At 34.9% G+C, this 16798-nt stretch overlaps 1 protein-coding gene across 2 annotated transcripts in view; it reads left to right on the plus strand.

Moving 5' to 3' along the window:
- MRC1 (mannose receptor C-type 1) overlaps positions 1–16798 on the plus strand; it is a 102210-nt gene that overhangs the window by 26633 nt on the left and 58779 nt on the right. The window contains exons 5-7 of one of the 2 annotated variants that reach the window (XM_073229164.1): positions 5032–5151; positions 8250–8396; positions 12519–12704. In XM_073229164.1, the coding sequence (XP_073085265.1) occupies positions 5032–5151; positions 8250–8396; positions 12519–12704 (453 nt within the window). The remainder of the gene's footprint in view (positions 1–5031; positions 5152–8249; positions 8397–12518; positions 12705–16798) is intronic. The other variant, XM_073229165.1, reaches the window with a different exon arrangement.

The raw sequence follows: 16798 nt of genomic DNA on the forward strand, positions 1-16798 counted from the left end.
TTAATATTTACAACCATATATAAAAATATAACAATTCAGAGCAAGAGAAGAAAGCACAGAAATAGAAAAAACTAAATTCATGTAGGTAGTTAAGGAAGAGGATTAAAGACAATTCTGGAGTTAGTTGTGCACACTTGGCGTGAGTGAGGGAAAAAATCTGTCAGGAGTGAAATCAGGTTTCACTTGGCTTTTTTTAAGTAATCTGTCCGTGGGTTGTATTATCTTGATTCTTCTGAGCTGAACTTCTTTTCTGGCTTTCTGGATGCCAAGGAATGGAGAGCACAGGTTACCTTTTAACTGTCTACCAGCTGCCTGGAGGAAAGGGGTTGGATGAGCAAGATAGCAACTCTGCCCAGCTCTGGACTGGTTTCCTCCTCCCTGGCTCTGCTATCAGTCTCCCGCTGCAGGAAATGCTCTCCTAATCAGCGAGTGTTATTATTGTGTGCCTCTGGAGAGCAAACAAGCCCTAAGAGATCCAGAGGTCGAGTTCACCTCAGATACACATTTGAATCTCATCCAAGTCCCTGGAATTTCAGTCAGCAAAATTTAACTGAGATCTGGATAAGAATGACTTCTCTTGTGATATTTGTAGTATTTCCTGCTTTTTTCTAAGTTAAAAATATCATGCATTAGGAGAAAAAAAGGTCTGATGGGAAATTTAAAAAATGAAACAGAACTATGTTTTTTTGGTGGAAGATTTCCATGACATTCAGGATTTATTGGGATATACTGAGGGAGAATCTACAAAATAATGGTGTGAGTGGGGGATTGTGATCTACTCCATTTTGGGCAATATGCTACTAAAATAAAACACCCACAAAAAGTTGTACTTTTAAAATAAAATTTATTTTATGAGAGGATTTTGAGGAGTAATATCATTACAAAAATGGATAAGCTATTTGTGGAGTATAACAACGAAGCAAAACTGAAGGAACAAAATAACAGCAGACTCACAGACTCCAAGCAGGTACTAGCGGTTACCAAAGGGGAGAGGTGGGGGAAGGTGGGTGAAGAGGGAGGGAGAAGGATGATTGTGGGGTATCATGATTAGTGCACATGGGGTGTTTGGGGTCATGGGGAAGACAGTGTAGCACAGAGAAGACAAATAGGGACTCTGTGACATGTTACTCCACTGATGGACAGTGACTGCAATGGAGTATGGTGGGGGGGACTCGATAATATGGGTAAATGTAGTAACCACATTGTTTTTCTTGTGAAACCTTCATAAGAGTGTATTTTATTGAAACCTTAATAAAAAAATGGATAAGATATGTTATGACCCTGAAATCAAATTATCTGTCATTTATTGAAGAGCTGTGTGTGTCAGACCTTGGGCTTTATTTCTAAAGCCCACACCAACCTCGTACATGAATATTATTGTCCCCACTTTATAATGAGATAACAGACAAGGAGAGAGAAGTTAGAAATTTGCTGGATGCCTCACGCTCAGAAAAGAGCTGAATTGGAATTGAACACTGTCTTTCCATTTCTCTCCGCCCGGGTCTCCCTCCCAAAATCAACGAGGATCTGGTAGTCCCCAAAGCACTAATGAGAACCCTTAATTTAAATGTCAACATCTCCTTGTTGCAGTGAAGTTATTTCTAAACTGATTTCACAATGTTTGCAGGGCTGACAACTTCTGCCCTGCCACCCATGCTTACATTACCCAGACTTGTTTCATTGCCTTTACTTCTAGTTCTACCAGCAAAACATGTCAGGACCCTCCATTTAATCCTCAATTCCTGAACCAGATCTACAACATATGTGAAGTATTAGGATTTACAGAACTGATATAAAATATAGGAAGTGAAATTTGGTTCTTACCCTGATTGTTTTTGCCTTGCATGTGGGCTAGGAAACAAAGTGGCCTGCAATATAGAAAAGAAAAATGCACTGTAATAATGAACATGAATACATCTTCCATTATAGCTAAGTTCAAAAGTAGGTATTGACCAATTCAGGCAACATATGCAGAAAGATTAAGGATTAAAAAGTTTAGCATGTAAAATCAATGCTTTGTATAGTAATACTACAAAAAATTTGGTCTCTCCTTTGTGAAATTATGAAAGCACATTAGAGAAAAAAATTCGTGGGTGATGCTCAACTGCTTAAGTATATATTTAACCCCAAATTTCTATTTTGTTTCTAACTCAGACTTTTTGCCAACCCTAATTCAGCATAATAATAATGATAGCAACAGCTTATATTTATTTGGTATGTATTATGTATTAGGCCCTGTTTTAAGATGTGTTCATTAATTTAATTCTTCAAAATAAACCTAGAAATACCAAGAGCAGATGAAGAATGTCAAAGGGTAGATAATTCTTTTAAAGAGCTATCATCTTTTCTCCTCAGGATAAGCAGTAATTTAATTAAGCAATCTTAGGCAAAATCTACTTTAATATTTCCTATACTCCGAATTATTTTTGGTTTTGAAAACTTAGATATGCTTATTTTCTTAACTGATAAGTTTTTTTTAATGCCAACATTTTTGACGTGGGGGAATAGCTATATTTAACATTTTTGAAATGTTACTTTTAGTATCATTTCTTCTAGTATACCTCTATGTAAGTATAGAGAAAATTATTATTCAAGTTAGTACAACTTCAAAGGATTTATGAAAGAATCATGCAATGTGCAATAGCATTTAATGGAGTAATTATTAACATAAAACACAGTCTCAATGTGACATTGATCTCAGAGTGACATTTCTAAGGTACAGACTTGTAGACAGGTGTTTCCTCCTGACACCCTGTAAGTTATCTATTTGCATGAATGAGGTGGGTCAGCACTTTATAGTTGCTTTCTTTTAACTTATCCTAAAGAGATATAAGTAATAACATAGTACTCAGAAAGGTTTTAGTAACTATATGTAAATGAATTAATAAATTAAAGGAAACCTTTGATGAGATGAGTACTATATAGTTGATTTCATATGCACGAATTCTTATCACTTCATAACTGTTATTTTTTTAATGAATACAGTTATTTTTACTGTATGAATATATTTTTTAATGAATACAGTTACATCATGTTTAATGATGACCATCCCAGAGATTTAAGACTAAAGAAATATAAAGATTTCCCTTTTTGATAATGTCATTTCCTTGGCATAGCTTTTAACAAGTATTTCCATTTTTTTTTGTAAAGTTGTAACTTTGGAGAACCAAATGCTGTCTTCACAGGTGACAGGAACGAGTTCTGGCATGGACTATTGTTTGGGGAGGCCCGACATGTATCTGAGATATCTGTCTTCTTCATTGTTCTTTGTATGAAGGTGCTCTAGCACTTAAAGTTGTCTAGAAAAGGTATTGCAATATTAACTCACAGGCAAATTTAACTTAAACAGGGTTTATATTCACTGGAAAAAAACAAATTAATCCCTGGGTTCCAATCCTAGTCCACCAATTCTCTGCTTCACTCTCCACAAAGTTCCTAACCTCTTTGTCCTCAGTTTCTTCCTCTATAAAATGAAGGAATTGGATTAGATATCTCCCAAGGTATCTAATGTACCTGAGGACAAGAGCCACGCTAGCTCAAACATTTTTTCTAGAATGCTTGTTAAAAATGAGTGAATGTGAATTAATTTTGATTGATTTTTTTTACATGCCAGTATTTAATTTCATCCCATTTTTATTGTATTACCTTATTTAAAGAAATCACACAATTGGGTTTACTTTTCAATAAAAAATCCAGCGTTTACTAAAATTCAGTTTATTAAGCATCTATCTACCTAATGAGTATCAATCTTATCGGTATCCTCAAGTGGGTTTTCCCTTGGCAAATGCCTCTCTGCTAAATGCTGAAAAAACTAAGTGCAATTTTGGGGTCACATGAGCTCTAATAAAAGAGTGATCACTTTTATGGAATTGAGTGCAATAAATGTGAGATGTGATTTTTCTGGCATTGAATTACTGTAACCTGTGTTCACTTGAATTTCTGTGTTATGAATTAATAAAAAGCTGGAGAAAATTTTAGTGACTTTGAGATATCTCTGTTGGTTACATCAATGTCATAAGAAACTGGGTATAAATTTCAGCTGTGTCATTTTAGCTGCACATGTCACCTGAACTCTTTAAGTCTCTTTTCCTCATATATACAATGGAGATAGCAGTACATAATCATAGTTTGTGAGGCTTAAATGAGCAAATACAGTGCTGAAAATAAAGTAAGTGGTAATTCTCATCATTGAAAAGATTTGATTGGGAATATATCCTATAGATTATAGTAAATGTAGATGGGTCTATTTATGTTTATCAGCATGTACAGACACTTATGGTATTTTATTAAAGACAAAGGGTAGTGTTCTTTGCTCATTAACTCTTTTTAATAAACTAACAAGGCTGTAGAGAGAACAGATAATCTATAGTTTTTTAAAAGGTATAGGTAATAACAGAATGAAGTGTTTGACACTGGAGGGCTGAGGTACATGTTGCTTCTGTGTTTTGTTTTATTCCATATCAGCCAAGCACAGAGCTTGAAACACTGTAATTATGATTTATTAACTGCCTAAATAAAGTGTTGTCATGGTAGCATAAGCATTTAGTACTTAGATTTAATAATCATCTTCATGAAAAGAAAAACTGATTTTTAAAAGTGTCATAAATTTCTTAAAATTTTTCATGATAGAAAACTGGCTTATACAAAATAAATCTCACTTGTGCTTGACAATGAAGTAAAAATGTTGTTATTTGATGATAGTCAAACAAAGTCATCTAAATTAGAAGCACATTCATACCACATTAGAAGAGTGGCAAAATGATGGGGTTAAAGTCTGTTGAGATCTGAATTTGAACCTTACCAAGAATCTCACGAGCTTACTTATGCTCTCTCTCCTCTGTTTCTTTACCTTCCAGCGGAGGTAGTAGTTGTACTTATCTTAGGTTTTTAGGAGAATCAAAGGAGAAATATTAGGCTTGATTTTTATTCATCCCCTCAAAGACATTTTGATTCAAGCACTTAATTCTGATTTTGATTTTGCTGTCTTTTCTGAATGTGAGTTTTGTTTTTGTTTTTGATTTTGTTATTTAGGACTAACCAGTTTCTTGACTTCTGGACTCTGGATTGGACTTAACAGTCTGAGTTTCAGCAGTGGGTGGCAGTGGAGTGGTGGCAGTCCATTCCGATATTTGAACTGGTTACCAGGTAGGGGTAAGTTTGTCTGTAGTTGAATTCATCTAAATTTAATTTATCTGAATACCATGAAGACCTTCATCATTTCACATGTAGACCTCAAAAAGAAGAATTGGGAAACTTCATCAAATATCCAAAATCCATTTCTCACCATGCTTTGAAATCTGCCATCTAGATTTGAGTATACTAAAACCATAAGGTTATACCAGCTTCCTGGGACAAGGACTTATCTGATTAGGATGATCACACAAATCAATACAGGACTTGGTTAAAATATATATTTTTGGAGTATCACTGATTTTCTAGGTGTTATATTCAAAATCAAAGTTCTGAATTTTACAATGTTTCTGTTGATAGTGTTTAAGTGATACTTATGAGATATATATAACATATACTACTACATAGCATATTAAAAGATTTTATACATATACTATGAATTAAAGTGAGTTTAAATTATTTGGGGTTGGAGAATTTCTCCTTACCTGGAGCTGTGAGATATTTGCAATATTTCTGTTTTTGTATAATTATCTTAAGGTCTATAACAACACCATATTCTCCTGTTTTTAATCTATCAGAGTTGGACTACAAATAATATTTAAGTCAGAGATTATGATACCCCATACTAACATAATAATTCATTAGCACTTTTGTTGGCAATTTGTAGTGTAATTGTAGAAAACCACAGTTGGAGGATGATCCAGCCTTCAACAGAATTTTTTGGAAGACAGAAAATGCTCTGAACTAATTATGTGTACATTGTCATAACATAAAGTTAACAGAACATAAAAGAGACTAAAGAATGTTTTATATATACAGCAATTACTCAGGGAAAAACAAAAGGACCAATGGTGACAAGTTTTCATCTTAGTCATCAATACTAACCGCTGTTAGTATGTGCTGGAGGCACTCTGCTGAGTGTGCCTCTGAGTTCCCTGCCCACACCCCAGCCCCGTACTGATCTAGGTTTATTAGAAAAGAGGCAGTTAACAATTAGTGATGTCTGCCATGGATGTGGAAAAGGATGGGTCTCATCTTCATTTATCAGTTCTGTTATGGAAAATACCAATGTGTTTTTTCATATACTCAGACTTCTTTTTTAAATCCATTGAATGTTTTTTGCATTTGACCTAAACTCTCTATTTTCTATATCACTTCTTATGATAGTAAAAAAAAAAGGAAAACTTCAAAAAAAATAAAATAAAATTCAGAACAGATACCAAACACAAATGGGACTTTTTAGAGGATATATTTTGGTTTGAATTGATTAGCTTTTACTATGAATTCCACTTTTAATGCATTCATTTAATATATGATGGTTATAGGACCATCACTAAAGTCAGCTCAGATTTCCTATGGAATATGGGAAGTAAATATTGCTGTCAGAGAATATAAAATGTCCTTTATGGATGAAGGTTTGATTTTTCTGCCTTAGATTAAATTGGAGAATACCAGAATACCAGCTGGGCTCAATCAGATCATTAAACAATAATAATCATTTATTATGTGACTAGAGTTTATTCTTTCCTGATTTGCTATTGTACAACATTAGGCTCACTTTATTTATTATTCAATTTTGGAGTGATTATTGTAATATCTAGCCACTTGCAATCCAACAGTTCAGTGAGAAAATCGGAGGGTTAACTTCAGTGAAAGTGGGGAATAAAATTGGAATATTATTGAGAAAGGAAAAGAAATGTCCTTCCTTATTAAACCAAGTTCCTGAGAAATAGGAGACAGGATTAAATCACCTTCTGAAATAATATGAGAGTCTCTTCCAACTAAAATAAGAAACCTTGTGGGATATTAGATGTTGCTGTTGTATAAATTGTTCAGTCAAGTACTGAACTATTTACCCAATAAGAAATATATTTACATTTGAAGCGAGGGTATTTTATGCAAATGATGTAAAGTGAGTTCAAATGTGTAACTGTGGTGACAATTAGTTGATATATTGAAGTTGGTAGTGGTGTTTGTATTGATAAATCAATACATAACATCATTTACTAGTTATATGTTAATTAATAAGCAGTAGCTATAAAATGTATTATTGTTTCTTGGAAGTTTCTAATATTGACATCTGTTCAGTTATATGTGAGTTTGGTCACAATAACAGCACATTTTAAAAACAACTTTATCTTTAACACTAACATTTCTTTTCTTTATGTGCTGTTCAAGCAACTTTCAAAAATTGTTCACAAAAGCTTTATAGAACAGGTCATATGATTCTCATCTTGCAGGAAGGGAAAGTGAGGTCCAGGTCCAGGTTATATGTATGTCAAAAGGCATGAAGTGGAGGCATTTGCAAAATGTGGCTCACCACCCTACTACTTCAGGTGTGAGATGCTAGTTTTTAGAGCAGGGGTTTTAAAATAATATATTAGTGAAAAAGTATGAGAAATGTGGGTGTCAATAAATGTGTCCATCACATTTGCAAAGTTTATTTTATCTGGTCCTTTAAGCAGCTTCCAGTAAGAAATGAGTTGAGGGGTTAGCTGTTTAAAATATTCTTCAATAGGCTGGGTTGAAAACCTTGAGAAAGAAGCTTTGTTGTGGGTGCACATTCTCGGCACGGGCTGTGTCTTGGTGCTGCTCCAGTGTTCCTTTCCCTTCATTTCTCTTCTACATTGTCTTTCTTTTCTGTTTCTTCTTTCTCACTGGACAAATTTTCCCACATCCACAAATTCTCTACTTTGGTCCTCCCGGTTAGTTGACTTAGATTTTTGGTAAGTAGCTACAGTGTTTATTATGGCCAGTTTGGAACATCATGTATTCTTTCTCGCTACATATCTCTCTATTATACACAATATGATCCCGTGTAAAGATTGTTCAGGACTCATGGTCTATCTTTATTATTTGATACTGTGAAAGAAAGTTATTTCAAAAAAGTAAACTTGTATAATCAACATTTTAAGCACTGGAATAATCCAAGAGCAAGGGAACAAATAGACATTCAACATGTGTTTTGCTCTATAGTCAGTAAATGTTTATTTATCAATGTGTAGCAAAAGACAGAATGGGGATCCATTAAATCCCAAGAATGAAGGCATAAGGCTGTGGGGGCTATCTCCTTGTAATACCTATAATAGTTCCACTTTGATTTTTCCTTTTCCCCAAAGGAAGTCCATCAGCAGAACCTGGAAAAAGCTGTGTGTCACTCAATCCAGGGAAAAACGCAAAATGGGAAAATCTGGAATGTGTTCAGAAACTAGGCTATGTTTGTAAAAGAGGCAACACAACTTTGAATTCTTTTATTATTCCCTCAGGTAAGTGATCTATTTCATCTGAAGTGTATAAAATAGGAAAATCTAAAGGTAAAATCATATCCTAGCCATAACTGTATGAAATGACAGGTTTGGTTGATAATTTATGGAGTAAACTCAATGATATTCCTACACAATTCCTTTTTGTTGTTACTACCTCTACTGCTAGCTAACATTTCCTCGTGTGCTGTGGTGTTCGGGCCTGTGGAAAGCCTTTGACAGGACATAAATAAGAATTTTATCTTTACGGCAGCTCACACATTCTGGACGAGGAAAAAGATATTCAGAGGATATGTAAAACTTTCACATGTGACAAAACAAATCCAAGCTAGGAAATAAATATCTGAAGGGGATGTTTTTATTATATCCTTACTATTTAAGGATCTGTCTGGGATGCAGTGCTATTCAGTTTAGCATCTTACTTTGAAGTCTTCATGGAACTGGAATAAAACATCCAGAAGTAATACCTGAATTTTATATATATAGGCTGGAGTCTAGGGAAGAAAATCAATTATACTCCCTATTATAATTTTATAGAAGAATTAAACTACTAAGGCAAGAATGCATCTTTTCTTCAAACTGACAGAAAGCAAACGAACTACATTTTATTCACTATTCAAATAAATAAACTATATTTATTTCACTATATTTTTAAAGGGACATAATACTTTAAAGGGATGTATGTATGTATATATTCTGCTGGGGCAATCTGACTGTGTGGCATTTTTGACTCTTCTCCTTGATATTTAAAATCAATTTCATTTATTTAAAAATGTGACTGACATAGCTAGAAAGTCAAAGGTACAAAATAATAAATAATAATGCTTTCCTCCTACTCTCACCTCTAACACCGAATTTCCCTCCTTGGTGAATAACTCTTTCTGGTTGTATATCTTAACCTAGTTATTCTATGTATATTTTTACTTAGTCTATAAATACATAAACAAATATGTTTATAATTATTTTTTCAGTTTTATACAAATATCAGCATACTATCCATATATTTTTAACTTTTTCACTTGGTAATGACTTTGGACATCTTTCCATATGGAACATACATAACTTCTTAGTTTATTTTTACGGCTGCACAATAGCCTTTGCAGAGAGAGACCATATATATTTTTCAATCAGGCATCTATCTAATCGAACTTTAGTCACTTCTACATTTCTATTATTACAAACAATCCTGTGGTGAATAATTTTATACATGTCATTTCATGTATGTGATGATTCCTAGAAGTAAAGATGCAGGATCAAAGAGTAGGTATGTTTGCAATTTGAGTAGATAAAGGTATGGCTAAGATCTCCAATGGATATAGATGAGGGCCCTGGTTATTGAGTTTTATTATATTTTACAGGGTCATCATTATGACTGTAGGCATGGCTTGAGGATACTGTAATCATTTTTGTACTTTATCTCCTCTATTCCTCACGTAAGAGAAATAGTATAATTCTTCCTTCTTGGGAGAGCTCATACAGTTCTCTAAGACTTGGAATTACCACTTTGGGGAAGATGAGAATGCCATTTTTTAGTTTCCTTGCACAGGAAGCAGAATTCTGTCACTTGGCCTTGTGACTTAATCCTCAAGTTTTAGGAACTTCATCCATAAAATGGAAACATTAACACCTGTTGTTCCTGTGAAAGTATGCTCATATTGTCAAGCACTCAGTAAATTACACTTATTTTTCTATTATACCTCACCTTGCTCCACTTGCTAACCTTCACTTGACTTGGTTTTTAAATTTCTCTATTCTTCCTAGATTAATCATTGTATTTTATATATAAAGCCAAATAAACCAGAGCTTGCAAAAGCATATCAAAGTTAAAGTTATGCAGTACATACAATTGGCGATCCTTGGGCAAGAGTTCCACCTCGTGTCCTGTTGGCCCTTGCACTGCTATCCTCTTGGTCCTTAACTCCCGTGTCTCTGCCGCTGACTGTCCAGTTCAGTAACCATGTACCTAGACTTCCAAGACTTTGCAGGGAAAAGAAAGTAAATAACTCATTTTTTAATTGATCGCATGTTGAAATGATGATATTTAGGATATATTGGGTTCAATAAAAATTTATTAAAATCAAATGTAGCTGTTTCTTTTTCTTTTTATTTAATATGACTACTAGCAAATTTTAAATTGTGTATGTAGCTTTCATTTGGGGCTTACATTAGATTTCTGTTGTACACTGCCCACTCTTGAGGAACAAGCAATGGTTTGTGGCTGCCCCAGGGAATTCCCCTTCATGGCATGTTGTCATGTTTTAAAACATTTTCCAAGTTTTTCTGTTCTGATTTTGAAGTCCTCAGCATTTGCTAATATTATTTTCAGCTTCCTAGGCAGCAAAATTAAAATATCCCATCAGAGGGCTCTAGAGCTATTCTAGCATAAATATATATTTGTAACTGCAAACAGTGTACAGTTTCTAATTGTATTAAGGGAACATTTTTTAAAGTGCATGTTTTTCTATTATAATCATACAGTGCTCAGTCGTCATGGCTGTTTACTTCAATGTCTGCTGAATGCAGAATATTGGGCTCAAAGGTGTTACAGACAGTCCCTGCCTTTAAGGGAAAATGGCTTTAAGAGAGTTATTAAAAATAGCAAAGCTACCCTATATTGAACATTTACTAAGACAGTACTTCTAAGAACATTTACTATCAAACAAATACATAAATTGATATTGATTTTGTAATATAGTCCCTCTTTAAGCATGGTATGTTGCTAAACTGCTGTTTGAAATAGCATCTGTAAAATAGTAATAATAAGCTGCTGTATATCCAATGTAACTTCAGTACTTTTTCTCAGCCAACATTCATTATACCTGCCATTGTGCTAGGCTTCATGCCAGTTGTAAGGCATATAGGGAATGAACAAAGTATCTTCCTTTGAACATCTTCTCCTTCTCTTTCCCCAGCTAATTATGATTATAATGCATTTTTGCAATGTATAATCAAGCTTTATGAAATTTGACCATAAGCAGTAGTAGCACTAATAAGGATGTTGGCCACTATTGATGGTTTAACTAAATCATAACTGTGTGCTGTTTGTAATGTATAGTCACATTATCTCAAATGTTTTCTAGTTGAGAAGAACACAGTGAGGAGAGTAGCTGAGTATTAGTATTATTAAGTTTTTACATATATGGAAACTTCAGTTTATGTGGTGTGGCTTGCCTAAGATCACAAAACTTGTGCCAAATTCAGGTTTTGCCTCAAAGACTTCTGAATCTAAGTCCCTGTGATCGCCACAATGTCACATGTCAACTTTCAGGAACAGGTCAGCAGTAGTGGGTCAGTTCAGAGGCACAGGGGACCAGCTCATGCTGCTACAGAAGCTCCTTGGTGACCCCTCTCTACAGAATAGAGGTGAATTGATATCTTTTAAGCAATGTATTATGTGTCAAACCCTTTTGTGCGTCCAACATTTACATAACATGCTTAGTACAAGTTTGCTGATGATAAAATGCAGATATCATGAATCATTCTATTCTTAGTATGCCTTCTTGTAGATACAATTTTTTTAAAAAGTGAGATTTCATATTTATCTCTTCTATTCCTCACATAAGAGAAATAGTATAATTCTTCCTTCTTGGGAGAGCTCATACAGTTCCTTTCCCTTCATTTCTCTTCTACATTGTCTTTCTTTTCTGTTTCTTCTTTCTCACTGGACAAATTTTCCCACATCCACAAATTCTCTACTTTGGTCCTCCCGGTTAGTTGACTTAGATTTTTGGTAAGTAGCTACAGTGTTTATTATGGCCAGTTTGGAACATCATGTATTCTTTCTCACTACATATCTCTCTATTATACACAATATGATCCCGTGTAAAGATTGTTCAGGACTCATGGTCTATCTTTATTATTTGATACTGTGAAAGAAAGTTATTTCAAAAATCAAATATTTTTTAGTCTAAAAGCAAACACAATTAGTCTATCTTCTTTGAAAATGTATGCCAAAAATGAGAACTGTTACCTTTATTTTCTATAACTGTGAACTATTTCACATACAGAATGATGGAAAATACGGTAATAATTTTAGAAAATTCACATACAGAATGATAGAAAATACGGTAATAATTTTAGAAAATCTTCCTTTTTCAAATGTTTTCCAAATTCTTCTTTTTCTAGAAAGTGGTGTGCCTACTAACTGTCCAAGTCAGTGGTGGCCATATGCAGGTCACTGTTACAAGATTCACAGAGAAAAGAAGAAAATCCAAAGGGAAGCCTTGATTGCTTGTAGGAAGGAAGGTGGTGACCTAGCAAGTATCCATAGCATTGAGGAATTTGACTTTATCATCTCCCAGCTAGGATACGGTAAGAAACCTCACATCCGTAATATGCTCCCTGACTTTCTACCCATCTCTGGAAGATGTAATCATGAATGTTAAATTTAATAAATTCAAATTAATGATTTACTTGACAATTTAAGAAATATAATAAATACTAATCATGCTTCAAATGTAAAAATTGCATAAAAATTTAAAGGATTTTTATTACTGACATAATTTTATTTTTCTTTTAACAATCAATTTATGGATAGTTTTTAAAATGTTATTTTTCTGTATATAATCTGGATTCAGAAGAGTCTACCTTAAATTTGTCAACAGTATTTCATTTATTGGAATTACGTATGTTTATATATTTTCTTTTCTAAGGCCCATATTTTGTCTCACAAAAGGAAGGGCCCTTAATGAACTGTCTCATACTTTGGATTTTATTTTCGTCACTAACCTCACTAGTGCTGCTAGAGCTAAGCAGTGAAAGAAATAGGGTATTTTATTGGAGTGGTTAGGTGTTGGCCTAAACATTTGAAAGAAGTTAATGTCTAAATTTTAGGTATGTAATTTAAGAAATACATAGAGAACGTGCTCACTAAAATATTGTTGTGTTTTTAAAAACTGGCCCTATCAAAAGGCAAAAAAACGTGGGTAAAATGAGTTGGGAATACTTATCCTGAAGAGGAGGAGGGTGAGGAAGACCTAATGGGGATGGGCACTCAGCAGTACCTGCTGATTAAATGATTATGATTTTCTGCTTCCACTGACGAGCCTGCTGAAAAGCTGCAGCTGTTCATTTCCAGCAATCAAAACAAGAGGAAATGGATGGTGGTGACAGTGAGGACAGCTTCCTGACTCCTCTTGCCTGAGAATTGATAGGCATGGGGGAGGGGAGAAGAAGAAACAATTAACAAATAGATGAGAAAAAATAAAGTAGTTGCAAAGGAAGATTGAAAAGACCTAAAACATTGCCTAGCACCTGTGCCAAATGGAATTCTTTCTCCTTCTCTTACTTCAGGGAGTTTAGCAGGCCATGATAACAGCCTACTGCAACCTGTAAATAATTTCTTCATGTTCTGTTATTTACCTATCTTGGAGAATTCACACTAGGCAAAAATAATGTAATCAAACCTGATATCTCTGAATAGTATCATGACATATATAAGTCATGATATTTCTGAGGTAATAAAGTATGTAAATGAGTCCATGGAAAATAGATTGAGAGACCGTTAAGAGACTGTTGGCCAAAAGAGCAAATTTGGCTCTACTTTCTATATCATGATGTAGTAATAGGACACAACCTTATGTTGTTACTGCTATAGTTACATAGGGAAGTTAGATGATAAAAGTTGCTTTTATTATTTGCTTATTTTTAAATGGATATGTAATTGGCATCCAGCATATTAGTGTTAAGCATGCAACATAAAGATCTAACATTTGTATTCATTGTGAAATGATCACCACAGGAAGTCTAGTTATCATCTGTCAACACATGAAGTTACAAAATTCTTTTTATGATGAGAACTTTCAAGATTTACTTGATGTCTTTCTAATGGGTTTCAGCCCCCCGTAAGTTTGTTATGGATTCAATGTGACCAAAGAAATGACAGTAGAACTTTCTTGGTGTGAAAGGGTTATATCCAACTTTATTTCCATGGTGGCAGGTCAATCACTAAAATCCCATCCACTCAGAACGAGTCTGCGTGCAACAAGCTGGTCTCTGCCTCTGGGTCCCTCTGCCTGCACAGCTGTCCTCTGAGCCTCTGTCCTCAGCACTGCCACCACTCCAGCCTCTGCTCTGCTCTCCTGCAGACTTGCAGCCATGCCACCGTGTCGCTCAGAGCACTGGGCAGAGCTCTTTATGTAGAGTCAATAGCAATGTATTGCCCACACCTGTGCAGTGATCTAGCCAGCCAGGGCCAGGTGAGAATCCTGACCACGATTTTCATTTTATCCACACTTGAACAGTTTTCAAATGTAAATAAAATATTATTGACTATCTTCTACATGCTGTACATAACATCCCATGACTTATTTTTTTACAACTAGAAATTTGCTCTTCTTGATCTCCTTACCCATTTTGCCTACCCCTCATCCCCCTCCCTTCTGACAACTCCCAATCTATTTTCTGTATCTCAGAATTTTGTTTTGTTTTGTTTGTTCACTTTTTTTGTTTTTTAAATACTACGTATAAGTGAGATCAAATGGTATTTGTCTTTCTCTGTCTGACTTATTTTACTCAGTATAATGCCCTCAAGGTCCATCCATGTTATTGCAAGTGGCAAAATTTCATTCTTTTTTTGTGGCTGAATAGTATTCCATCGTGTGTGTGTGTGTGTGTGTGTGTGTGTGTGTGTGCGCGATCCATCATCCACCCATTGATGTACACTTAGGTAGTTTCTATGTTTTTATTTCTTGGCTATTACAAATAATGCTTCACTGAACGTGGGAGTGCATACACTTTTTTTTGAGCTAGTATTTTTGTTTTCTTGAGATAGATGTCCAGAAGTGGAATAGCTGTATCATCTGGTAGTTCTGGTCTTTTTCTATGGACCCTCCATACTGTTTTCCATAGTGGCTGCACCAGTTTGCATTCTCACCAGCAGTGCTCAAGGGCTGCCCTTGCTGCCCACCCTTGCCCAGACTGTTACTGTCTTTTTGACACAAGCTATTCTGATAGGTATACGGCGATATCTTAGTGTGACTTGAATTTGCATTTCCCTGATGATTAGCAATGTCGAGTATCTTTTTTATGTGTTTTTTGGCCATCTGTATGTCTTCATTGAAAAAGTGTCTATTCAGAGCCTGTGCCCATTTTTAATGAGATTTGTTTTTTATTATTGAGCTGTATGAGTTCTTTATATATTTTACACATATTGGATATATGAATAGCAAATATTTTTTCCCATATAGTAGGTTACCTTTTTATTGGCTATTCTGACAGATGCTTTAAGATTAGCAAATGGACCTCCTTCACATATGGTTTAGGCTGTTTTCATGCTGCAGCTTCTGCACATGGGTTGTTAGTCTGAGCATGAGCTCTGTAAGACCAGAGTCTCCATTCCCTACAGCTTTGTCTCCAGGACCTACATCCTCTGGCTTTCAAAACCAGACATTTTGAGTCTGGTCTCTGCAGTGCAGGTGCCATGGGTTGGGATGCCTGAGGTGGAACACAAACCCCTCACTCCTCAAGGGGAAGTTCCTCACTTGTAAACCCCCACTTTTGGTTGCAGGTTGCCACAGCAAGGTGGGTCTTTTGGCAAGACTGCGTCTCTGTCTCTTGCGCCCATCTCAGTATGGCCCTTTTATCTTTTGTTGTAGAGTTGCTGCTCAGCTGGTTGTCAGGTCCCTTTCAGAGGGAAGTGTTCCCTGTGTAGCTATAGATTTGTTGTGCCCCTAGGAAGAGGTCGGTTCAGGATCTTTTTACACTGCTATCTTGGACAACCTCCATCACATGTTGCTTTTAAATTCAGTGTGAGAATTAGTTAAGTGTCACTATGGAAACCTTCCTGTTTTAAAATTATTGATAGGATTTAGTTATATAAGCAATAATGTCAATAATAGGATTTATTATGTAAGCAATACCAATAATATTGATAAAGATAAAGAAAAGTCATTAAATGATTGCTTCTAAAATGATTGCTAGAAAAACTTTTCTTGATAGTTGTATTGGTATCTTTTATATTAATCATGGAACTACAGTAGACAAATTGGGATCAGCACACATATGTTACGATTATATCAACTAAGACAACTTCCTTGATTTATAAAAATCAGTGTAACAACTTTATACTCACAAGTTTTTTTTTAATATTAAAAAATGTTACACATTTTTGTAGGATCCAGGCTGTGCTTAGGGATTACAAAAGCTATGCATGGAGAACAGTTTAGTGAGAAAAATATTTATAGGAAACTTTTAATATTTTATTATAATTCTAGACCTTATGAGTTAAAATTTTTATTAGTCTTGAGCCTAAATCCTAGAAGGGTATATGAAGCCATTTTGAAGCCTGTATTTGCTGCTAAAAAGATCACGTTTGGCCAAATTAAGTGAAAGGAAAAGAGGATCATCCTGGCAATGTCCATCATGCTTCTTGGTTCTGGAAACATCTGCTGGGGCTGGCACTGGGT

The sequence above is a fragment of the Manis javanica genome, chromosome 2 (genome assembly GCF_040802235.1).
Source record: "Manis javanica isolate MJ-LG chromosome 2, MJ_LKY, whole genome shotgun sequence".
NCBI classification, from domain to species: Eukaryota; Metazoa; Chordata; class Mammalia; order Pholidota; family Manidae; genus Manis; species Manis javanica.